This window comes from Mytilus galloprovincialis, chromosome 10 (genome assembly GCF_965363235.1).
Source record: "Mytilus galloprovincialis chromosome 10, xbMytGall1.hap1.1, whole genome shotgun sequence".
Taxonomy (NCBI): domain Eukaryota; kingdom Metazoa; phylum Mollusca; class Bivalvia; order Mytilida; family Mytilidae; genus Mytilus; species Mytilus galloprovincialis.
Genome location: NC_134847.1, coordinates 65000985 through 65028123, shown reverse-complemented (window position 1 = coordinate 65028123; position 27139 = coordinate 65000985). Strand labels below are relative to the sequence as shown.

General features: G+C 32.6%; 1 protein-coding gene across 3 annotated transcripts in view; it reads right to left on the bottom strand.

Annotated features, from left to right (window-relative positions):
* LOC143048124 (WD repeat-containing protein 3-like) overlaps window positions 1-27139 on the bottom strand; it is a 36217-nt gene that overhangs the window by 4577 nt on the left and 4501 nt on the right. Inside the window, exons 1-22 of one of the 3 annotated variants that reach the window (XM_076221604.1) lie at window positions 25967-26064; window positions 22930-23120; window positions 21301-21510; window positions 20378-20496; window positions 19720-19798; window positions 18589-18687; window positions 18171-18245; window positions 17403-17504; window positions 16368-16465; window positions 14430-14556; window positions 13542-13732; window positions 12930-13023; window positions 11626-11727; window positions 11065-11150; window positions 10726-10794; window positions 9869-9941; window positions 9129-9286; window positions 8400-8511; window positions 3879-4013; window positions 3357-3407; window positions 2721-2786; window positions 2134-2226 (exon numbers count right to left, since the gene is read on the bottom strand). In XM_076221604.1, the coding sequence (XP_076077719.1) occupies window positions 2134-2226; window positions 2721-2786; window positions 3357-3407; window positions 3879-4013; window positions 8400-8511; window positions 9129-9286; window positions 9869-9941; window positions 10726-10794; window positions 11065-11150; window positions 11626-11727; window positions 12930-13023; window positions 13542-13732; window positions 14430-14556; window positions 16368-16465; window positions 17403-17504; window positions 18171-18245; window positions 18589-18687; window positions 19720-19798; window positions 20378-20496; window positions 21301-21510; window positions 22930-23100 (2310 nt within the window). In that variant the 5' untranslated portion in view covers window positions 23101-23120; window positions 25967-26064. Of the gene's footprint in view, window positions 1-2133; window positions 2227-2720; window positions 2787-3356; window positions 3408-3878; window positions 4014-8399; window positions 8512-9128; window positions 9287-9868; window positions 9942-10725; window positions 10795-11064; window positions 11151-11625; window positions 11728-12929; window positions 13024-13541; window positions 13733-14429; window positions 14557-16367; window positions 16466-17402; window positions 17505-18170; window positions 18246-18588; window positions 18688-19719; window positions 19799-20377; window positions 20497-21300; window positions 21511-22929; window positions 23121-25966; window positions 26065-27139 lie in introns of those variants that run through there. The other 2 variants (XM_076221603.1, XM_076221605.1) reach the window with 2 other exon arrangements.

The window sequence follows — 27139 nt, the reverse complement described above, 5'->3', positions numbered from 1 at the left end:
ATGACACACCCTTTGGTGTTGGTTTATATACATGTCAAGTATAAACTTTGAAATGATAACGGTTCTCAAGATATAGAGCGGACACAATCTTTACCATAGGACATGGGGTTGTCAACTGAAACCAAAGTTTTTGACCTTGAACTTTGCCCTAGGCAGTCGTTCATAAATTATGACACACCCTCTGGTGTTGGTTCATATACATGTCAAGTATAAACTTTGAAATCATAACGGTTCTCAAGATATAGAGCGGACACGATCTTCACCACAGGACACAGGGTTGTCAACTGAAATTAAAGTTTTTGACCTTGACCTTTGACCTAGGAAGTTTTACATACATCATGACACACCCTCTGGTGTTGGTTAAAATGGATGTCAAGTTTAAACTTTGAAATCATAACGGTTCTCAAGATATAGAGCGGACACGATCTTCACCACAGGACACAGGGTTGTCAACCGAAACCAAAGTTTTTGACCTTGACCTTTGACCTAGGAAGTTTTACATACATCATGACACACCCTCTGGTGTTGGTTAAAATGGATGTCAAGTATAAACTTTGAAATCATAACGGTTTTTAAGATATAGAGCGGACACAAAGTTAAAGTGTTACGGACGGACGGACGGACGGACGGACAGACGGACAGACGGACAGACGGACGGACGGACGGACAGACTGATCACTATAGGGCGACCCGCCTTAGTCGGCGGGGCCCTAATTAATCTCTATCATCACAACTTATGTCATACCATGGAATGTCATACCATGGAATGAGCACAATGATGACTTACAAAATTTACTTTATTTGTCAATTGGTTACCGATTTGTTTATTAATTGAGTTACAGCTTATTTCCTAATGCTTGTGGAGAAAAAAATATGGTTGGCTTGCTTGTTTTGTTTGTATAAACATTTACCAAAGATTTGTAATTAAGATTGACATCTTGAAACAATATTTATAGGCATAGTTAAACCTGTATACTAGTATATTATATTTAAATTTGATTGGAAGTAATTCAAACAAGTGAAACTGCGAGCTACTGCTCACTGATGATACCCCCGCCGCAAGTGGATAATATTAATAGTGTAAAAATATGCAAGTGTTCGGTAAACAGGAAGTTGTAGAGTGATGAATCTGAAAACGCATCACACGGTATAGTTGACTTATATAAATCCTGAAACCAAATTTCAGAAATCCTTGTATTGTAGTTCCTGAGAAAAATGTGACGAAAATTTTCAACTTGGCTATCATGTGTAAAATCAGACAAGTGTTCGGTAAACAGGAAGTTGTCAAGTGATGAATCTGAAAACGCATCACACGGTATGGCTGACATATATAAATGTTGATACCAAATTACAGAAAGGGTGGATGTGTAGTTCCTGAGAAAAATGTGACGAAAGTTTCATGGGACGGACTGACTGACGGACGGACTGATGGACGGACTGACGGACGGACTGACAGACAGAGGTAAAACAGTATACCCCCCCTTTTTTAAAGCGGGGGTATAATTACTATATTCTACATAATTTCACCTTAAATAAGAAAGTAAGACTTTGATTGGTTGATAGCCAGTGTATTTTACACATATTGTAATATTTTTTCCTCATATCAAACTAATTTGCCTATTTTTCACCATTGTTGGTGAATTTGTCTCAAATACCATGTTATTTTCCATTTTGAATAATCCTTTTTACCCTCTGGAGCATCTTCCTGCCAAATTTTGATATGGCTTTACATAAAAAAAGGAGCTAACACGTATTATTATAAATCCTGTGGTTCCATGATAATATCCTCTTATCCTCAAAATTATGAATAAACATGTAAATGAATAACAGCTTTCCAGTAAGTTTTTTTTTTTTTTATCTACACCTGTACAGAGAGAGAGTTTCAATTCAAATCTATTTGGTGTAATTTGCCTAAAAATACCAGTCTTTGGACTGAATTTCCCTTGCCAGGCGGATCGGGACATTTTAGTCCCTTCACTGGCATTTTTCGCAAATACCCCTCCATAACATGATATATCTGTTCAATATACAAACAAAGCAAGCAAGCTAACCAAAGTCTTGCTCTACATGCTCTACATGCATTATAAAATTAGCTGTAATGTGACCAAGAACAGTGTTAATATAATAACTGACCTCCTTTCCTTTCTGTTTACATTCCTCTTCATGTTGTTCTAACTTCAATGTTTCCTCTTTATATAATTCTAAAGCTTCCATAATTTTCTCTGCCTTTAATTAAAACAAGTTCATATATAATCTGTTTGTGTAAAGCTAGTTCTATATTCAAATAATTGTACATGTACATTGTACTACATGTATTATGTAATGCTACAGGCTGTAAATCTTTATCTTGTTGCTTGAATTTCGGAAATTACTTATCAACCTGCATTTTACCTTAGTATTCGTTAATTTTATATACATATGGTATTTAAACAAGATACACAAAATAATTTTCAAATTTCAAAAGTCAGAATTATACTTTATAGTAACTGATTTCATTGAGTTGCAGAATTAAATTGAATCTCTCAAATAAAGCTGAAGTCAGTTCACCTTTTTGAATTCCAAACTCCTTCACTATGATGACAACCTCTTTGGCAATAATGCAATCCCAATTTTTATAATGAATGCATTGTTTCCCACATATTTGTGTGATTCTTGGAGAATCACTTTGTTGTATCCTTAACCAGCACTGAACTTTTCAGCATGGAAAGTAAAAATCTTACCCCTTTTACTGTTTCAATACTTTTCTTTCCTGCTAACCCTACTTCAATGTTTGTCTCCCCTGCCACCTATAAAATAATACATTTCTATTGGGTAAACATAATCAAAGATGTCAACACTACTACTATGATTTTATTTCTGTACATATTATATCTTTTATTAAAAAATTTCAAGTTACTTATAATGGAGATAACATAATAAGGCAACAAAAAATAATGTTTAACATTTTGTGTAAGGATTATTCCATATAAAGGAATGTTGGAGGGTAGTAAGGCAATGGTTTATGAAGTCATTTATGGTTGCTTGTCCTTTTGATGTATGTAAAATTACTCAAAATAAAATATCATGGTTGTGGTGCTATTATTGAAGTTCCTTTAAACCATCAACATTCATTTTAATGGGGTATCCCTAAAATAGCATTTCTATCAGACTCTGATAAAGATAAAGTTCATAAAATAAAATCTAGGAATCCTTAATATGCAAATTCTTTAAACTTATTGGTTTATTGAATTTAAAACTTTTGAATAATCAAAAAGTTTGCTCTTGATTTTCTTGAAACTGGTGAAATATATTCTAATATCACTGTACATATACTTAATCAAAGCTAAACGGAGATATAAAGATCAATAGGAACATACCACAGGTTCTCCTGACTGAGCGACCGAATCTTCATACTCTGCTTCTCTTTCCTGAAATTCATTAGAACATTTTCAATACATGATACTTATGTGTTTAAAGGTAATAATTGTTAAACGGTAAGAAAGTAAATCTGCATTAAAGCAAAATATAAATTCAGAAAGTATAAGGAAGGTTAACAGTTGTTGGTGACAGGACTGTGCTGATTTTTTATTTTGTGGGTTTTTTTTAATGACATAATAATCTACATAGACAATATGCTGTTATTGTTATGATTGCAAGTAAAACTGATTTAACGCTTTCACATTTTGAGCATGCATCAGGTGTTGTTTGTTGTTATTAGTCATATTTTTTTTTCAGGTGAGTACACTGTTGGTGATTCAGATTCAATCTTATTTTATTATTACTAATTTTTTTTGTAACGCATTGATTAAAATTTTATATGAGAGATTATAAATGAATCTAATTAGCACAATTCTCTCTTATTTTTACAATTTACAGAGATATTTCACAATAATATATACCATTTCTCTTTCCTCCTCTAAAACTAATGGTTCTTTTGACCTTTCCCACAATCTCAATGACTTGTCATGGGATCCACTGACCATAAAGTGACCAGCTGAACTAACTGTCAAGCTCCATACTTCAGCATGATGAGCCTAAATAGTATAAAAGAACTAACAATTTTCAATAGTAACTTACATGTCTTTTTTTTTTGGCTAAGACACCAAAATGTTTAATTTTTCAATCTTTCAATTTCAAGTAAAAATGTTTTTAAAAAAAAATCTATTTATTTTCAAATGATAAAACAAAGTCCTTTATCTTACAAGTGCTTAGATTTGAAATAATTTAAGAAATCAACTTTTACATTTAAAATTAAAAGTTTAATATATGGAGGACTCAAATCTATGGTGGGTTCCAAATCTATGGCAGATTCCTAATCTATGCTAAATATGACGTCATGCCATCCGAAATCTATGGCAAATTTTTTAAAACCCTAATCTATGGCAAATTTTGTAATTTCCTAATATATGGCGGATTTTTGTTGTTTCCAAACCTATGGTAAAATTTGTGCAAATGGGAAACAATGCAGTATATATATACGACCAATGACTTGTCTTAAACAAGTGGAAATATACGACAACGGGAGCATGTCTATAAACATTTGTGAAATAAACTTTTCATAATGGTCAACCAAAACATTTCATAAATGATGAATTCATATATCCTAATACAGACTGAAATATTTAAATGATGCGCCCGGTTAAAACAATAATTTTTAATGCATGATACCTGTTTAGCCCATTCATTAAACCAACTAGTTCAAGTCCCTCAACAAACAAGAAGGCAGGTTTTTATATAAAAAAGACAACTAACTAGAGGCTCTAAAGAGCCTGTGTCGCTCACCTTGGTCTATGTGAATATTAAAGGTAGCAGATGGATTCATGACAAAATTGTGTTTTGGTGCTGGTGATGTGTTTGTAGATCTTACTTTACTAAACATTCTTGCTGCTTACAATTATCTCTATCTATAACAGTACTTTCTGTGGAAAATGTTATTGAAAATCTTCAAATTTTAAGAAAATTGTTAAAAATTGACTATGAAGGGCAATAACTCCTTAGGGGGTCAATTGACTATTTTGGTCATACTGACTTATTTTTAGTTCTTACTTTGCTGTACATTATTGCTGTTTACAGTTTATCTCTATCTATAATAATATTCAAGATAATAACAAAAAACAGCAAAATTTCCTCAAAATTACCAATTCAGGGGCAGCAACCTAACAACCGATTATCCGATTCATCTGAAAATTCCAGGGCAGATAGATCGTGACCTGATGAACAAATTTACTTGTTGTCAGATTTGCTCTCAATGCTTTGGTTTTTGAGTTATAAGCCAAAAACTGCATTTTACCCCCATGTTCTATTTTCAGCCATGGCGGCCATCTTGGTTTGTTGGCCAAGTTATCGGACACATTTTTTTAACTAGATACCCCAATGATGATTATGGTCAAGTTTGGTTAAATTTGGCCCAGAAGTTTCAGAGGAGAAGATTTTTCTAAAAGATTACTAAGATTTACGAAAAATGGTTAAAAATTGACTATAAAGGGCAATAACTCCTAAAGTGGTCAACTGACCATTTTGGTCATGTTGACTTATTTGTAGATCTTACTTTGCTGAACATTATTGCTGTTTACAGTTTATCTCTATCTATAATAATATTCAAGATAATAACAAAACAAGAGGCTCTCAAGAGCCTGAATCGCTCACCTGGTAAACAATGCCTTCGGCCATGTTTTTTGACGAAATAGAAAATAAAACACAAACTTTATTTTATACACCCTACTGATCATTCAAATGAAGTTTGGTTGAATTTGGTTGAGTAGTTTTAGAGGAGAAGATTTTTTAAAGTTAGCAAATATGATGAACAAATTGTGAAAAAATTGTCATTAAAGGACAATAACCCCTTAAGGGGTCAATTGACAATTTTGGTCATATTTAACTTATTTGTAGATCTTACTTTGCTGATCATTTTTGCTGTTTACAGTTTATCTTTATCTATAATGATATTCAAGATAATGACCAAAAACTGCAAAATTTCCTTAAAATTACCAATTAAGTGGCAGCAACCCAACAATGGTTTGTTTGATTCGTCTGAAAATTTCAGGGCTGATAGATCTTGACCTAATGAACATTTTTACCCCATGTCAGATTTGCTCTAAATGCTTCCGTTTTTGAGATATAAGCCAAAAACTGCATTTGACCCCTATGTTCTATTTTAAGTAACGGCGGCCATGTTTTTTGACGGATCAAAAATCGAAGCACACACTTTGTGCAGGATAATCTAAGGAACTATCATGCTAAGTTTCATCCAAATCCATTCAGTAGTTTCAGAGGAGAAAATTTTTTTAAAGTTAGCAAATATGATGAACAAATTGTGAAAGATTGTCATTAAAGGACATTTACCCCTTAAGGGGTCAATTGACAATTTTGGTCATATTAACCTATTTGTAGATCTTACTTTGCTGATCATTTTTGCTGTTTACAGTTTATCTTCATCTATAATAATATTCAAGATAATGACCAAAAACTGCAAAATTTCCTTAAAATTACCAATTAAGTGGCAGCAACCCAACAATGGTTTGTTTGATTCATCTGAAAATTTCTGGGCTGATAGATCTTGACCTAATAAACATTTTTACCCCATGTCAGATTTGCTCTAAATGCTTCCGTTTTTGAGATATAAGCCAAAAACTGCATTTGACCCCTATGTTCTATTTTAAGTAACGGCGGCCATGTTTTTTGACGGATCAAAAATCAAAGCACACACTTTGTGCAGGATAATCTAAGGAACAATCATTTTAAGTTTCATTCAAATCCATTCAGTAGTTTCAGAGGAGAAGATGTTTGAAAAATTGTTAACGACGACAGACGACGACGACAACGGACGCCAAGTGATGAGAAAAGCTCACATGGCCTTTTAAGCCAGGTGAGCTAAAAACGGCAAAATTTCCTCAAAATTACCAATTCAGGGGCAGCAACCTAACAACCGATTATCCGATTCATCTGAAAATTCCAGGGCAGATAGATCGTGACCTGATCAACAATTTTACTTCCTGTCAGATTTGCTCTCAATGCTTTGGTTTTTGAGTTATAAGCCAAAAACCGCATTTTACCCCCATGTTCTATCTTTAGCCATGGCGGCCATCTTGGTTTGTTGGCCAAGTTATCGGACACATTTTTTTAACTGGATACCCCAATGATGATTATGGCTAAGTTTGGTTAAATTTGGCCCAGTAGTTTCAGAGGAGAAGATTTTTCTAAAAGATTACTAAGATTTACGAAAAATGGTTAAAAATTGACTATAAAGGGCAATAACTCCTAAAGTGGTCAACTGACCATTTTGGTCATGTTGACTTATTTGTAGATCTTACTTTGCTGAACATTATTGCTGTTTACAGTTTATCTCTATCTATAATAATATTCAAGATAATAACCAAAAACAGCAAAATTTCCTTAAAATTACCATTTCAGGGGCAGCAACCCAACAACGAAATGTCCGATTCATCTGAAAATTCCAGGGCAGATAGATCTTGACCTGATGAACAATATTACCCCACGTCAGATTTGCTCTAAATGCTTTGGTTTTTGAGTTATAAGCCAAAAACTTCATTTTACCCCTATGTTCTATTTTTAGCCATGGCGGCCATCTTGGTTGGTTGGGCGGGTCACCAGACACATTTTTTAAACTAGATACCCCAATGATGATTGTGGCCAAGTTTGGTTAAATTTGGCCCAGTAGTTTCAGAGGAGAAGATTTTTGTAAAAGTTAACGCAGGACGACGACGGACGACGACGACGACGATGGACGCCGGACGCCAAGTGATGAGAAAAGCTCACTTGGCCTTTCGGCCAGGTGAGCTAAAAATGAACAGTTTGAATTTTCACATAATGTTATTTTGTAGTTAATTTTTTTTTATTTGATGTCAATTCTAATCAAATTGGTATCAGGTAATTTGATCTTTCAGTTTATAAACTTTGCCAGACGTAAAATATTTTTTATAAATCCTTATGAAATTTCCGGTACTGAAAACCATCGATGTCCTTATTCAACGAGGGCTTCGATCGGTACATCACATTTCATCTGAAATGGTGTTCAAATCCATCGGTTCCGTCGTATTTGGCAGCGACGATGTAATATGGCGTTATTCAATTGTGACGTTATGAAAAAGATCTGCCATAGATTTGGAGAAAACAAAAATCTGCCATAGATTTGAGTTGTTTGACGTTGGTAACGTTACATTTGCCATAGATTAGGAATCTGCCATAGATTTGGAAACCGCCATAGATTTGAGTCCTACATATATATGATGCATTTAAAGTTTAAAGTTACCACATAAATAACAGGAGATGTGGAGTAAATTTAAATGAAACAGTAACCCAAAGGCAAACAATACACATAATTTACATATATAGTATTAAAATTTATATTAGTTGAAGTTCACATACTTATATTTAGAGTAATTCCCATTTAGAGTACTTACAGTAAGTGTAGTTATATGTTCAAAGTTATCAGCATCCCATTGTTTAATCTTGCCATCCTTCCCTCCAGAGAAGAACAAATGTGTTTTAGCCACAAATTGTAGACACATTATACTGAAAAAAAAATTTAATTACAACAGAAATCATTGTCATGTTCACCTATGGAATGTGTAAATCTATTTCAAAGGTTGAAACAAAATTGTGAAAACTTATACTTAACTTGCTTAAAGATTCCATGCTCAGTGTAAAATCAAAATCTAAACTTTGAACAAACAAGATAATGACTGCCCTGCAATTTTGAAAATCACTTACCAGTTACCAGTAAGTCATTACAATTATAAAGCCGAGTAATATGTAATTAAAATAATAGACAGAATACATAAATGGAGAATGTGTCTATTGGACACAGATGATGCCCCTACTTGTATATAATGTTGTAAAGGGACATAAGTCAAAATCAGTAAAATTGATACAACCCAAATTCAAACTTGATCTGTGTTTTGTGGTAACAAGCATTGTGCATAAGTTTCATTACATCTGGTCGAGACCAACTAAAGTTGAGAGAACTGAAACTAATTTTGGGACTTACAGCTGGACAGACAGACAAACAAGGGTATGGTGAGGCCTTAAAAACAGACAGACAATAGACACGATGAATGCATTATACTTCTCATAAGCAGGGAATAATTTTGTCAAATCAATCCTTTATAATATAACATAATAGTGCTTACCTGTCATCATGAGCAAATATTGATTTATGGCAGTCACCAAAATCCATGCCCCAGATTTTGACATTACGATCAGCTGATCCAGTAATTAGCAGTGAACTATCTGATGATATATCTAAACACAGGACTGGTAGTTTATGTCCATACATTGATAGGAAAAACTAAAAAATAATATTACAACACATAAAATTTTGAGCTTTTTAATGTTCAAATAATCTATCTGATTATCAATTACAATTTTTGTATACTTTTGATTCAGAAATTATTGTGTGTATTTATTATTGAGATTTTGTCAATTTAAACATAAATGCTATTTTAATTTTTGCAATATTGATAAAAATCATGTTTAATTCATATAGAAAATTTCAAAATGCAAGTTTAAATAACTGCAATTATAACCCTGTTGCATTTTTTCGCAATAATAAAAACATCACAATAATTTCTTAATTTACAGTGTGCTAATTATACATTCTAAATACTGTAAACTGAATTTTTTCAGTACTTGGTCAAAAAGCCATCTGGATTAACAATTTACAGTCAAGTAATGCTGATACAAGATGTAAATATAAAAATCCATTTGATGTTAAAATAAACTTGATTTCAAACTATAAAGTATAATTGAAAATGTGAATAAATTACTGATCAATTCATGGGAAATATTTAGTGTAATTTTACCCAAATTTTGTAGAAAAACAGAACTTTTTATGAGGCATTCTTGTCACTTAGTTTAAGGATAAACTTACCTTTAAGGTGTCTGTGAAGAAAACCTTAACAGTATTGTCCAATAATGCAACAGCTATATATCTTTGGTCTGGACTGAAATTTAAAATCACACATTCATGTAAAAGAAAACCCCCAAAAATATTTGACAGCAGAAATTTATAATTATCGATACAGATGGTAAATAGCCATGAAAGACTTGTTTCCATCACTGAACAGTAAATCAAAAGAACACACAAGCAATAATGTTTTTCATAGTTAAATTTTGAGTGTTCTAAAGGTGAATCACAAATTTGGTTATTTAGTTACAATGTATGCATATATTTATAAAATATGCTGATAATCTGAGAAAGGAATCAAAAACTTTTCCATTTTTGTGTGGTTATTTTAGTCTCATCAATATTTTATTCTTTTTTTATTACACATAAACTATTACCAACCCTCTAAAATTACAAAATCCCTTCAATCAATAGTGGACATACCACCACTCAATGCTAGCGTGGTATCTTTATTTAGATGTGGGAATTTAAATATTTTACACTGTTATAAAACCTAATATAACTTTAAATGCACAAAAAAATTGAATTTTCTCCTTCCTTTTCAAGGTGTAAATCCTTCTTAGTGTGAAAGCATAAACCCTAAACTTTAGAAATAAAGACAGGTTTGTTTTTCTGTACCTTCAATTTTGCCATTTCAAAGGACAGAACCTGTTTAAGAGATTTAATTATATTCATTGTTCTTGTCTTTAAAATCCGATTTATACACGGGATATTTCCCAATTTTATCTTTATCATGATTTTGCCCAAATACCCCACTCTCCCCTAAAAAGTTTCTCCCATTACAGTACATTCTTTAGTCAGAACCAAAGTTATATTCTTACCTGTATTTTACACCTAGCACATCTTCATCCATCTGAAGTGTCTTCACATGCTCCAAACTTAATCTTTTACTGTAAAATTATTGTAAAATATTATGCAGTCAACTTATATTTCAGAACTTAAAGACAACTCTCCCAACAAGATAAAAGAAAACATTCAGTCATAGAAATCCCTAAGCTCCCCCTCCCCTTCTAAAAAATTGAAAATTTATGCAACAAAAGTATTACTAAGGCAAATATTCAAGTTAATGATCTTTCAAAAAAAACAAAATTGTTCAATGTATGTTCAAATTTTTATTTGTTTATAAAATAAATTTCAAACTGTTCTTTGTATAACCTCACCTTGAATCAGAATATTTCTCATCCGAAACCATCTCAAAATTCCAGAATTTGACAGTTTTATCTGCACTACCAGATACTACACCTCTCTATAAATATATAATATTGATACATATGGATATGTTTTACTCTCTCAAATACTTACTTGGTAAAAAAAAAAAATTACAAAATCAATCTTCTTTTATGTGCAGAAATTCTAGGTAAAATATTTTGCCTTAGAATTTATGTAATGTCTACAGTATCTATTTGTTAATCAATTAAATCATAATCTTACTTACTTACTGACTGACTGACTAGTTAAAAGGGCTAATTCTTGACAGTTCAATTATGTAATGTTTTTTTTTTTATCTTGTATTAAAATAATTTCCCTAAACGAAAGAGCTTCCAGTACATTTTAAAGCTCTGAAGTCTAATGTATTTGTTGAACAAGAACAAAACAATATTTAAAGAAAATTTTATGCTTTATAACTAGAATAGATTAACAACAATCAGTGTATATTTCTTCTTTTCAAATGATATCTCATTATTGTCTATATTATCTTTTGGTATTCATAAACTACAAACCTTATCTGGTGCCATACATATACCCCATACAGCACTTGTATGACTTTCAATAGTCTCAAGCAAAACACCACTAGCTACATCAAACAACTGCAGTTTACCACCCTGGAAAAAGTATAAACAAGTAAATATATATATATCTCCATAAAAAAACTATACTGTTCAGTGATAAATTTTTACGAGGGATTAATTTTTAAGATAAAATCATAAAAAATTCAGAAGTGGGTTTAATGTAAAATAGTTTTATGAAGAAATAAACATCTTGTTGTCTGCTTCTTTAAGGTAACAATACACCAAACTTAGAGAAGGCAGGTTGAATATTTTCTGAAGCTTTATCACTAAAACATAAAACAATAGGCTAGGAAAAGCAAGGTAATTTTCAACAAACAATATTTCAGATGAATATCATTTTTCAAATATGATTGTTGTTGAATTTAAAGTAAAATTGAATGAAGACATTTACCAAGTACTAGAACAGTTTATTATGAAAAGTTAAATATTGAGAAAATAGTGGCACCAGAAATGTAGCCATTAGACATACTAAGATCTACTGACCTTTGTTCCAACAATAACAATTCTGTCACCAGGTGCAATCTACTGACCTTTGTTCCCACAATAACAATTCTGTCACCAGGTGCAATCTACTGACCTTTGTTCCCACAATAACAATTCTGTCACCAGGTGCAATCTACTGACCTTTGTTCCCACAATAACAATTCTGTCACCAGGTGCAATCTACTGACCTTTGTTCCCACAATAACAATTCCGTCACCAGGTGCAATCTACTGACCTTTGTTCTCACAATAACAATTCCGTCACCAGGTGCAATCTACTGACCTTTGTTCCCACAATAACAATTCCCTCACCAGGTGCAATCTACTGACCTTTGTTCCCACAATAACAATTCCCTCACCAGGTGCAATCTACTGACCTTTGTTCCCACAATAACAATTCCGTCACCAGGTGCAATCTACTGACCTTTGTTCCCACAATAACAATTCCGTCACCAGGTGCAATCTACTGACCTTTGTTCCCACAATAACAATTCCGTCACCAGGTGCAATCTACTGACCTTTGTTCCCACAATAACAAATCCGTCACCAGGTGCAATCTACTGACCTTTGTTCCCACAATAACAATTCCGTCACCAGGTGCAATCTACTGACCTTTGTTCCCACAATAACAATTCCGTCACCAGGTGCAATCTACTGACCTTTGTTCCCACAATAACAATTCTGTCACCAGGTGCAATCTACTGACCTTTGTTCCCACAATAACAATTCTGTCACCAGGTGCAATCTACTGACCTTTGTTCCCACAATAACAATTCTGTCACCAGGTGCAAATAAAGAACACAAAGCATAATCACACTCCATGGTTCTTATACACTGTAATGTTGATCTAAATAAAAAGGATTGAAAATTAGACTATGTGTGGATATTTATAAACTGCAACTTAAAACACAACTTTGAATTAAAATAATGTAAAATTCTAAACACATTCAAAGATGGCTTTTTAACTGCAATTTTATTTCAACAAAGTAGACTAAAATAAATGGAGAATTTTTGTATGGGACACAGATGATGCCCCCACTTGCATATAGTGTTGTAAAGGAGCATGACTCAAAGAACCATAAAAGTAATGCAACGAGTGGAGAGACAAGATTAACACTAAATGCCCCCTCAGATTTGGTGGGGGCATAAAATTTGAATCTTCTATGTGAAGAAAATCAGCTGTCATCATATCATAAATGTTATTGATACATTATAGTTTGTACTCATGTAATTGTATAAATCATGCTTTTTATGCCTAAACAAAGCAAGGTTTCCAACCTTAGTGTGTATTCTGCATGCTGTGCATACTTTCTGCAACTATTCTAGTACATCTAAATTTTTGTTATCAGAGATCATATAACATACCTATTCCATATTTTAACTGTTTCACCACTCCCAGACAGGATAGCAGTATTATCAGAACTGGTACATATTGTCCTTACATCAGTACGGTGACCAGCCATCATTAACTTCTGACTATTAGTTATCTCCCCATTTTTATCACGTTGATTTACACAACAACTTTCGATGGTATTGTTATTTAACAAAGCAAGAACCTAAAAATATCAATGAATTTACATGTATATAAAAATTTTACTATGAAATATAGTTTCCATATCAAAAGTAAGTAAAAGGATTTTTCTGTATTTACCAATCAGCTCTTGAATTTAAGTTGGCAAAAAGGAAATTCATATCTTTTACAAAGGCACAACTAATTGATACAAGCAAGACTTAATTGTTATTAACATCATTCAAATGCCTGAAGTCTAAACAAAATCCTAAAACAAGAATGTGTCCAAAGTACATGGATGCCCCACTCACACTATCCTTTTCCATGTTCCATGGACCGTGAAATTAGGTAATAATCTAATTTGGCATTAAAATTAGAAATATTATACTAAAGAGAACATATGTACTAAGTTTCAAGTTGATTGCACTTCAATTTCATCAAAAACTACCTTGACCAAAAACTTCATCCTGAAACTCCCACTTTCATTTTCTATGTTCAGTGGACCGTGAAATTGAGGTCAAAAGTCTAATTTGGCTTTAAAATTAGAAAGATCATATCATAAGGTAACAAGTGTACTAAGTTTCAAGTTGATTGGACTTCAGCTTCATCAAAAACTACCTTGACCAAAAAATTTAACCTGAACGGACGCACAGACGAACGACGGACGAACGAACGGAGCACAGACCAGAAAAAATAATGCCTCTCTACTATCATAGGTGGGGCATAAAAAGATGACCACATACCTTTGTTTGTGCTGGTCCTTCTAATATGATATCAAAAGATGATATTTTAGCTGATAGTTTTATATTATTAGCATGACTTATTTCATCATCTAATTTCAGGTCTGCCTTTACTTCTGCATCATCATCCCTAAACCAGAAAATATCAAGCAATGTACAACATGAAACTATTTGTAAATAATCATTCATGTAATCATTACATCTCATGATGAAGCGAAAACCTATTGAGGTGGAAAATGGGCTGGGACAGAAAATTCCATTATACTACACTGTATTTAAGCTAGCAAATATTCTGGGATTTGCTTCCCTGTTTTATGCCATAATGTATAGGCTCTCTCTTATCCATAACTTTTTCACCTTATCAAACACACACAGCATTGTCCATAATATTCCTTTTAAAGAGGACCTCGGTGGCCAAATGGACTATGTAGATCATATACTGTATTACTAGCCTGTCAACACTGAGGTTTTGAGTTATAGCACTGCATGTGGCATGTGCATTTGACTTCAAACATAATTGACTACCAGTTCCTTTACTAATAAAAAATGGCCAACATCATATAACCTATAGTGCAAAAGTGGTGTTTGACACTAACAATCAATCAATCATCAATCCATATCAAAGAATAACATTGATGATCATTCACATTTGAGAAAGGTGCTCATTCATGTGCAGGGTCAAACTAGTTTTTGAGAAGATCTCAACCCTTCCCTATATTTAATTGTTTTTAAAAGCTTGAATGATTATGAAAGTTCGAATGGAGTACAGAAGACTCCAGCCAATCGGATGCCCAAAATGTCAGCTAAAAATATCTGATTCCCCGATATATTCAATTAGACAATGAATGTATATTCATGAGATGTTACTAACCCTGACAATTGTGAAAGGGCTGAAGGATTGATGGAGTGATTTTTATCAGTTACAGATGTTTGCATAAAAAATATCAGCTGATTATGTAATGATTAAATTTGTTTACACTTGCAGTTTTTAAATCCTATATTTATTAAAATAAATCAAATGTCCTGAAATATTTATGTGAATTATTATCTTCCATCCATAGTTTGTCTTTCTTTGTTTAGTAAACAAATTAATCCATTATTTACATTTTCACACAGGTAAACTAATTTGGCTATAAATAATCGTAATTTTTATGATTTTATTTCTTTAAATAATCAAATTTAAATTTATGAAAATAATAATGATTGATAAAATATTATTGCATAAAGTTTACGTTTTCTGAAGACTATTTATTTTTAGGTCATGGTTCTAGAGTCTTATTCACAAATTTGTAAACAAACCAATATGGCCGCCATGACATGTGTGGTTACCTTTGCACATGTGAAAACATATTTAGAACTGACAAAAGTCAGATTTCTCTTGTCAAAAGGGATTTGTATTTATATTGCAATAAATTATTCAGTTAAGATTATATTTCTCATTCTATGATCATTAGAGTTTTACTTTAATAAAAATTCTCGCAACAGCAACGTGCTTCTCTTGTCAACTGAGTCTTGTATAATTTATAAATAGATTCAAACCATTTGAAGTAAAAGGGCATGTAAATCACATGACAAAGGAAAACAATGTATAAAGACAACAATTTAAAGATCCTTTTTATTTATTAAAAACATATTCTTCTTGTCTGCAAGATTACCAAAATCAAAACTTCTGGGTTCATTTCCTGTCAGAAAAACATTGAAAATATCCGATTGTACATGGTTTTTAACAAAATTACCTGAATATTCTTATCCGATTTGCCGATATATTCTATATCCGATATTCGATTACATGATAAAAATTAAACTAACATTAAACATATAGGGAAGGGTTTGGTGTTTTGAAATAATATTACAATAGCCGATATATTCGTTTAGCCGATATCCGATTAGGTGGAGTCTACTGTATATCATTTACATCATTCTTCATAACTTATAACTTACTTCAATTTTTTGTTTAATCTTTTCTGTCTTTTGGCTAAATGTTTCCTCAATTCTTCAGTGCTTGGTAAACTGAAGACCTCTAAAATGTGATCTGTTCCCTAAAAAAAAAGTAATGATAAATTATACAAATTATATTTCTAATAAAACGATCCTGCCTTCGGATGAACATTTTTCTGGCCAGTTCTCAACCCAAAATTTGCACCAAATAATTTTGAAAACAATGGATATAGAGTTAAGCACTATACTTAATATAAAAAAAAAAGAAGATGTGGTATGATTGCCAATGAGACAACTATCCACAAAAGACCAAAATGACACAGACATTAACAACTATAGGTCACCGTACGGCCTTCAACAATGAGCAAAGCCCATACCGCATAGTGAGCTATAAAAGGCCCCGATAAGACAATGTAAAACAATTCAAACGAGAAAACTAACGGCCTTATTTATGTAAAAAAATGAACGAAAAACAAATATGTAACACATAAACAAACGACAACCACTGAATTACAGGCTCCTGACTTGGGACAGGCACATACATAAATAATGTGGCAGGGTTAAACATGTTAGCGGGTTCCCAACCCTCACCCTAACCTGGGACAGTGGTATAACAGTACAACATAAGAATGAACTATAAAAATCAGTTGAAAAAGGCTTAACTCATCAGATGGACAAAAATACAAGTGGACGTGGCCTGGTACTTATACATCCAGACATTAAGTTGTTTTTAAGGAAATTGAGGAAAATTATCACGATTATTTCTTTTGGTTTATAGCCAATTATGATCTGCTATGGTTGGAAAACGGACTAAAATCTTCTTTTGGTCCTGAATATTAGCTAAAGTATGGGGGGAAATGTCAAGGTTGCTTGAAATCTATGTACTGGCTTGTCAAATAAGGTGAAATATTGGTGACTTCGTTGGTTCTTTAGCCTTCTGATGTACTGCTGTTTGGTTGATTTGTCCGCATCTTTTTATAAAGGTAAACTCCTGAGTCCTTTAAGTGACTGCAAACAATCATATAAGTTAAAACTTACATGGCATGCAAGTACACTTCCTGTTTCATCTGTTGCCATGGAAACCACTCTGTGTCTGCCTTTTCTCATTACTGATCCAATCTTTTTGCATTTTAAAATATTCTGAAACATGATTGGGTAGTTTAAAGCAATTTCTATATCAAACAATTAGTATGCTTTTAGATAAAAAATTTAAGAACATGCTTATGCAATATAAATATTAAGCCTGGTTTGTACTAGACAAACCCATAGAATGGATATTTAACATGTTAGGTCACAATGTAACAGTTAAAAGGAAGACATGTCCTTTCCCAGACATATCATTCTGACTCCTAGCAAACTTGTCTTTGCTCTTAATCAATAATGCTGCATGCTTATTACAGAAACAGCAAATACCAATTTCAAAGTCATTAATTTGACAAAACCTGGTTTGAACCGATGATCTACTGTACTGGACGGAGTACCCTACCATGAGACCTAAAAGGCATTTAATATAAAGATAAGAACATGGTTACTAATCATGTTTTGTTGACTTACCATTATTTATAATATTCAGCAGTTAAAACTACTATTTTGAATATCTGACGTAGGTGCCAATTAAGACACTGTTTCTTTGAAGAGTCATATTTACTGGGGACATAATAAATTTTTCGCATTATCCTAAAAAAACCTTTACAATTTTCATTAGGTACAAAATAAATGAATGATTCAAAAACATTTTGGAATTGTGCATCTTTTTCATGATACTTTATTGCATCTTAACATTGTTTCCAAGCATATTGAACTTACCATTTCTTCTTCTTCCCCTTCTTCATCTGACATCGTCTCTACTTTAGGTCTCTTTGCTTCTGGTTCTTCATCCTGCTGATTTAACAATCGGTTCATTAGCAAGATCAAATTTGCATTTCAAATTGGGGCAGAGATGATGTGGATAGATATTCATTTAATACAGTGGTTGACATTGGTTGTTTGTCTGTCTTTAAAGGTTGATGTTGGTATTGTTTGTTTACCTTAAGTGGTTGATGTTGGTATTGGTTGTCATAATCGTTTTTTGTTTTTATTTGCCAAGTGCTATAAATGTAGTTTAGTCTTTGTTTTATAACTGTTGCTGTGAGATATGTACTGAATTAACTATAGATATCTTATTCTAAAAAGGTTAAAAAAATGATTCCACAATAATGAAGGACAAAAATAAAAATTTGAATACCTCTGTATCTAAGTAATCTATATCCCAAACTCTTAGTTCACTATCTGCTGACCCTGTAATTAATCTCTGCCCATTGCGTATAACCACAAAATCATACACCTGAAATGAATAAAACCTAAGAGATGAAATATGCACAATATTCTAACAGTTTCTTTAAAAGTATCACTAATAATTAGAAATATTTAATTTACACATTCATGGATATATATAATAATCAAAACAGGGATTTTACTCCTCATTATGATTTTAACGTCATTCACTTGCAGACAATTTTAATATCTTATTGCAAGTTTTTTTTATAACCTTGTATGATTAAACATCTTACTTTAAAGCAATTCTTCAGAATACTGTTCCCAAATAACATTCGTTGTGTTGATGGTTTTGTTGAATATATTGGTCTGTTGTTGAGATACTGTTTACCAATTGCAAGAGGTGGCTAGTAATTTCTGCTATTCTTTTTAAGGATGTTTGCTCCTCTATTTTTTGAATTTTTGTCAGATTTTCGGAATCCTCTGGTTTTATCCATGTTTTAATATCAAAAACTTTTTCCCACTAACTCTCACTTTTCTTTTTATAATTTTATTACATACTGTTTAAAAGGCATATTTCAAAATCTTATGAAATCCTTGTTATTTTTTCATAGTTTTTTTTAACAAAAAAGGTGCCATTGTTTAAATGCAAGAAAAATCTAGAGAGAATTATTTCCCGCCAAATTTTCAAAGCCTTATATTTCGAAAACAAGCACACGGACCTACAATTTTTTTCTGATTTTCTAGTTTCTTTATTTATATACTATCAATTTATAACAGTCTTTTAAAAAGCTTGTTATTTTTAAACAGAATAGCGAACGTCCTTAAGTCATTTATATTATCAGTTTCAAATATCGATAGCAAAGTTGTTGCAACAGTAACCATAACTCCCACATCATGATGGTCAACATCTTGAAGTTATCTTCATGTGATACCAAAACTACTAATAAATGTTTGCACTCAGACAACTGAGAGACAAAGAAAAGATTAATAAAAAACTAAACTGTTAATATGACTTTGACAGAGTTAAATTTCTAATGAAGGAGTGACTTTTAAAAGTCTCATGAATATTGATGTCCTATATCATGACTTTCATACTAACCTCACTTCTGTGTCCTACTAATGTTTTAAAACAATGCTGAGTCTCCAAATCCCAAAACTTTACAAAAGTATCTTTAGAACTGAAATAGTAACAATTTGGACATAATTATAATAAGAAATAATAAAAAACTGCACAACTTTTTAATTACTTAAAAAAAATATGCAAAGTGAAATCAGTAGTAGCTAGTATTTCAAATATAATGAAATTTGAGACAAAAAAAAAACTTATTGTTTTCCTTAAATCGACAAAATTGCTTAATTTTTAAATATTTGTATTTAAGAAACACTGAGTGCTTGAGAGAACCAATAAATATCTTTACGAAAGGTTTTACATATTCAAATGTGCCAATCTAATTTAGTTAGTTTTAACATGGGCTTTATTTTTGTGAATTGAAAATGTGCTTGTCAGATAAGCAGAAAAATCTTAAGTATTTTTCATGACAACTCATTCTGTTGCATCTTGTAAAATTACTTCAACATGTTTTTCTTAGTTCTAAGTTCAGCTGTATGTATGTACACGATATCACAGTAGCATGGGTTCGAATCTCGGCGAGGGAAGAACCAAAAATTTGCGAAAGCAAATTTACAGATCTAACATTGTTGGGTTGATGTTTAGACGAGTTGTATACATATATATATATAATGAAGTTTATTAGTACCTAGTAATCAAAACATCCTTCTGTTTTAGAAATGACAGTTGAGTAATTTGACCTTTGTGACCTTTCAATCTGAAGAGACCTGCTTCATTCACAATATCCCAAACAATGACATCTGTGTCCTACAATAGAGAAAATGATAGACAAGTCAAATAATCAGTTGTTACTTTTAATCAAAACCTACATTAGATTTAAAGTGAATTATATTTATAACTAACTACAAGCCATCAAACAATATAGAATCAACTGCGATATAAAGCAGAAACTCTATTTAGTTATTGCATTGAATGTTGAATGTATACCTTATTAGTTTACTTTCATGCCAAGCAAGATATGTATGTAGATACATATATGCCCTTAATCTATAAACATAGGAATTTTGACTTAACCGGCAGATGAAAATACTTCTAAAATGACTGTTATTCATAGCCTTATGTCAAAACTTCTCCTATTTGGTTGTCTGAGACAATCTATAATAGTCAAACTTATTTTTTATAACAGTTCAAAATAAGTTGGTTTTCTTTTCATTGTTGATCCTGTTAATTGTTATATCAACCTTGTAAGATTTAGACAGTTTCTACTATTTTCTATTCAATGGAAAATGGTTGGGTTCATGTTTTGTATACTGTTGTTTGTCTTTTGGTCGTATTTCCCCCCCCCCCCCCCCCCCCCCCCCCCCCATGACATTCACTGACTTTCAGCCTGGTTTTTATTGAAGCATGTAAAATTCAAATCAGCAGAACATCTTTCAATCAATTATAGATAACAGACTCAATTTTGATTGCAATGGGATTTGTAACTTTAACCATGTGGTCTGATGCACTAATACAGTATATGGTTTTTAATGATATTTCTAAATAAAGTGTAACTTGAATGTTTCATTTCCTTAAATAATTTTGTCTACCTGTTTATACACTTGTACCTACCTTTCCTCCTGACACAAGCCTCATCCCCTGGTGATCATAAGACAGTGTGGTAACAGTAGACTTGTGTCCACTAAAATTGACGACCAGATCACCACTGGCCACATCAAATACTTTGACCATTCCATCATTATAACCTACAGCTATATGTTTCTTATCTGGTGACTTGGCTAAAGCTGTTACTTCATGCTTATCTCCCTTTAGTGTGTTAAACTACAAGCAAATTGTAATTGGAACATTATGTCTAGTAACTTTATTATAAGTCTACAAATAACTTTCATTATATAAAAGCTTTGAAGAATGTCTTAAAATTTAAATTGTCATATAAATTAAAGTACTTGTAATGTGGATTAATTTATTTTCGTGGATTCAGTAAAACTTTCTTTATTGTGGACATGGTGGATATTTGATTTCTTGGTTTTGCAAAATTCTGCATGTGAGCCTACATGTATATAAATTTAAGTCATTGATTTTTGACAAAAAATGGTATCCTATTAATAATAATGAATCCACGGTATGCAGTAACTTCAATTCACTAAAAGTTCACTCTTCAATAATCCTGTATTTGTCCTTGTTAGTAGATGTACATGTTGTACTTAGTCTATATATATGCCTAACCAAGGAGACTTTGTCAAGACCACACATTGTACAAATTTAGCTGCAAATGGTGCTTTTTGCTAATTATTCTGCTTCATTAAGGGTGTGCCTTTATCATTTTGACAGGTTGGGAACAAATCCCCTGTATGGTGATTATACCTCTATAGAGGGATAATCCTTCTTTAGAGGGATAAAATTATCCCTCTATAGAGGGGTATTTTTGTTTGCACTGGATTTAAAGCAAATTAGGGCAGAATGGCATTTTCTAGGTATATTGGATATAATCTCTAGCATTATATGCATCAACATATGCACTTTACTAAAAATTGGGATAACCAGTTTTCTCCTAAAGTGACAAAACTTGCAATCTATTGTAAACCTATCTGAACACCGGATCAACAACAAAAGGTATAGTTGACCTTTAAATTTCATGTTAAATCTAACAATAGAAATTCTGTTCAGTGAGGCATAAGTGAGTAGAATTTACCTGATCATCACAGCTTTCAATCATGGTGCATATTAAATTAAGTACATCAACTGTTCCAGGTTACTGCCATAATAAGTAGAGAATGCCATTCTGCCCTATTTTGATTTAAATCCAGTCTAAACAAAAATACCCCTCTATAGAGGGATAATTTTACCCCTCTATAGAAGGATTATCCCTCTATACAGGTATAATCACCATATAGAGGGTTTGTTCCCAACCTGTTTGATACTTTACACTATTTAAATGTATCCAAGCTGAACATTTGCATTTCTTATTCATATCTCATATTACAGTTTATAACTGTCTTTCAATATTTGTAGGTAGGCAGTCTTCACGATGAACTGCTAAATCTACAGGCCCGGAGTTCAATTTTTGAAAATTTTTAGTTAGATTCTGTTGGCCTGTAGATATGATTTTTACAGGCCAGAGAGCAATTTTACAATCCTGGGCTGCCTGGGATGCCACTCAGCGTGAAGACTGGGTAGGATGATGTCCCAATGATCTATACATTGCTGTTGCTTTAGTCTAATTTTTATTCTAAGACAAACCTTTTCTCCGGTCCTTAAATCCCATACAATAACATCTTCACAAGCTCCCACTGCACAATATTTCCCTCTAACTCCTCGGACATCCAAGAATAATATGTTGGCTTTAGGACTACCTATCACACCAAATGATGGCCCTGGTATATACCTCAGGTACTGCTTAGTCACGCCCATCTTATATCATTGTGTTTTACCTGGAAAAATATTTAAATCAAAGAATTTGGATCCAAGTAAATATAATGAATAAAAGAAGCTCAAAATCATAAAAGAGTTCTCTAAACTATTTTCTGAGACTAATAAATCCATGAGGATAAGACTCATGAAAATCTGCCTTCTGGACTTGTGTGTTCATAGCATAAGTCAAATGATAATGAAAGTTTTAAAATTAATCTCATTTGATTTTCTTTTTTGATTTCATATTGCATTCAAGATTTAAACAAGTGAATCTGTGACCTACTGCTCACTAATATATAATGACAAAAAGCATGGGTCTGGAAACGGTCATATTTGCCAGTCTTGTCCTAAACTGAAAGTATTTTGTCCTAAACGTGTAATTGGGATTTAGGTAAAATTTTATTTTTCAACAGAAATAATTTCGGTCATTTTGTTGAGATCAAGTTTCAAAATTGCCATTTTGAACATATTTTTGTTTTGTTATAGATTTTATGTAATTAAACTGCCACTCCAGTTATAATCCTGAGGGCCCTCCCAATAACTATATTAATGCCTCGGGGAGCTATTGGCTAATGATCGCTAATGTCTTTACCTGTGTTTTTAATTCACACCTAGCTATTAATAACAAGCTCCGAACTAATATTATAAAGAAATTAAAATTCCATACCAACTGTCTTCATTATTTCATTACTATTCAGCTAAGACAATTGTCAATTATGATTTAAAATTAAATTAAAACTTGATTTAATCAGTGTTAATTTGCGTAGAAAAAAAGTATTTTTTCACCACTATTAAACACACATGCTTTGTCTACTATGTAATATGAAATTCTCTTCCGCAGATAAGACACTGAATTGTAAATTTTATTTAAAATGATTTCATGCTAAATAAAGCAAGTGCAACTATTTTCAAGAATATTTTTTTTCTTACACTATTAAAGGTAAAATATTAAAAAGCCGATGATTTCCTGTGAATATGATAAACAAAACTTAATCCGGAAATGAGTCCGGAATTGTTCGTTTTAGTATTGTTGCATTACATCCCGTTTGAATTACTTCAGAATCAAAGAAACATAGCAATGACTGAGAAAGTTATCGTTTTGAGTCATTAAAATCATTTTATTTTTAAACTGTAATCGATTTTAGGAAAATGGTAGGATAAATCATGAACATGATGAAGTAAATGCGATGCAACAGTGAAACAAGTTTGTTGATGCTACGAGTATGAGCATACTCAAGGGTTTGGATTGGGTTAAATGATTAAAGAATAATGCCCTTAAAAAATGAAGACTAGAGAATAACAGGCAAAAAAAATGAAGATTAGAGAAAAAAAGGGGTTAATTATTTGAAGATTAGAGAAAAAAGGGGTTAATTTTTTAATGATTAGAGAGAAAGGAGATGAAAATTAAATGTTTACAGGATAACAGAACCCCCCCCCCCCCCCCCAATCCAGACCCTCATACTCATGCAGTAATGAGATTTTGACAAACTTTTTTTGAAAAGGGGCACCAACTTTTAAGTTATATGAAAATGACCAAAATTAAGTGAAAATTTTTCCGGATCCTTGGCTTAAAGTATCGGGTAAACAGGAAGTTGTTGAGTGAAAAAGCATCGCAAGGTACATTGTATAGATGACCTTAAAAAACAGTGAAACCAAATTCAGCCTAAGAAAGACGCAACTCATATAAACTCAGATACCAAATTTCAGTTAATCGTTTTAATGTTGTTCCTGTGAAAGATGCGACAGTAAATATTTAATTGGACAGAGGTAAAACAGTAAACCCCTACTTTTTTTGTAAGTCTGGTTTCAGAGATTAGTATTCCTTTTATTGATTATAAAGTATCTGACACAGAACCAGTTTTAAATTTATAATCCGTCACAAGTAAACATGTCAAATCAACATTTGTTTGTATCTTCTTTTCTTGATTTCTGTAGTAAGATAAAGCTATTTTTATTTTTTTTATTTTTTTCCACCTCATGTTTGTAATGCTTATCGATTATTGTTTGAATTTTTGTTATTACAGATTCCATTATGATTAAAGTTAATATTTAAAGGAAAAATATTTAAAAAGACACCAGGTTTGTTTCTTATCTCAGTTTTATTCTGATCTGCTGACATTAGGTTAGCCGGTTTACAAGCCTATGAAAGCCAATTTGCCTTTCGAGTTTGATGTATTTCTGAGAAAAACTTTGGTTTAAGTGAACATCATTTGTGCGTTTAGAGGCATCATCACTTTCGTTTCCAAGTTGAGCGATTGGTTAGAAAAATTATACTAAATTGCAGGAATTATTTGGCAAATTGAATTCGCATGATTGAGAATCAGCACTTCTGTCATTAGGAAATTGTCATTAAGTACCTACAGAACAAACACTATTTCTAGGTCATCCTGCACAATGACGATCACTAAAATGCTTGATGAACATTGCCATTAATAGTGCAAGGATACAGGTGATCCCCTCTATCAGATAAATGACATCATAAAGGCATGCATAATTGATGAGTTTTTTCTGGTGAGGAACACACTCAAAAGTGGTCTACATGGTCTATTATGACATCATGAAAGGCTATTTTGTTTTTTTGTTTTGACATCTTCCTGCAAAGCAATGGCAAAGTCGTCAAAGCAAGAGAATAAAAGAATCCTTTCAAAGACGTCTATTTGGACTACTCGTACCCTACTCAGACACTGTATTTCTCTTATTTTTCTGTATGTGTGTATGTTAGTACTGGATTTCGCATCTGTTATCCGAAGAACCCCTCAAAAGGTGCGAGAGTACAGTGGCATCTATGTACACTCCCTATCGGGATTAATGGGGATATGTCACTATAAACGTGTACATGTACATGTATTAATCAGTTAATCTTCACCCAAAACAAAGGGAGTGCTACATGTAGGAAACTAGGAAGTTTGTCATTATGGTGGAGGAAGCCGAAGGACTGCTCATAGAGAACCATGGGCAACTCCGTGGAAACAGACAAACCAATGAGTTTCTCTCACATATGTATGTATGTACTGGTAAATGCCTCCGATATCCGAAGAACCCCTCGAAAGCTGCGAGGCTACAGTGGCAGCCATGTACACTCCCTATCTGGATTAATGGAGATGTGTCACTAACGTATATTTATACGACAATTATTTTTACAAGGACAACTCAATCCCCACCCAACACTAAGGGAGTGCTAGGACACCGGGAAGTCTGTTATTATGGTGGAGGAAGCCAAAGTACTCGGAGAGAACCACCAGGCCACTCGGTGGAAACAGACAAACCAGAGAGATATCAGAAGATTGATCTCCAGGTCAAGTAGGGAACAACTTTGACCAACCGAGGCCCCCAAAGTACCCATTCTAGTTTAAACTCTGGTCTAGGTACCAGAGATGTGTATGAGAGGGTGAAAATTACCCTTCTGATGTACTGATATTTTTAGCACCCCGAGTGAGAATCGCTTTCGGGTCGATCCGGCCCCACGTCGATCCGGCCCGAGTCGATCCGTCCCACGTCGATCCGGCCCCATGTCGATCCGGCCCATATGTTAAGTCGATCCGGCCCCAATAAAAAAAATATTTCTAAGGAATAAAAATAAATATATATTAATTGTAATTTATAAATGTTTATTATTTTTATTATAATGTTAAAGGTGTACGGTAAACAAATTAAAAAAGGCCTTTGAAAAATATTTTCCTTAGATGAGTATAAAACAACTAGGTTGATTATGTCTTTATTACAAGTTTTCAAGATTATTGGGTATAATTATATCAAAACATATATAAATCAAACGTAAACTTAAAGAAGAGTTCTGTAGCGTTAGAAAACAATTCGATAGGCTAAATCAGAAATATAAAAGGAAATATGTGTATCAGGAACAACAAAAACTTGAAGACCAACTGAATGCGTGTAGCCAAAGTGAATTTTGGAAATCGATAGGAAAGACCGGAATAGAGAATGAACGAAAACCACACGTTCCGTGGGCCATTATTGACGATACAGGAAATGTAAAAACGGATAAGAACAGTGTTTTAAACAAATGGAAAGATGAGTTTCA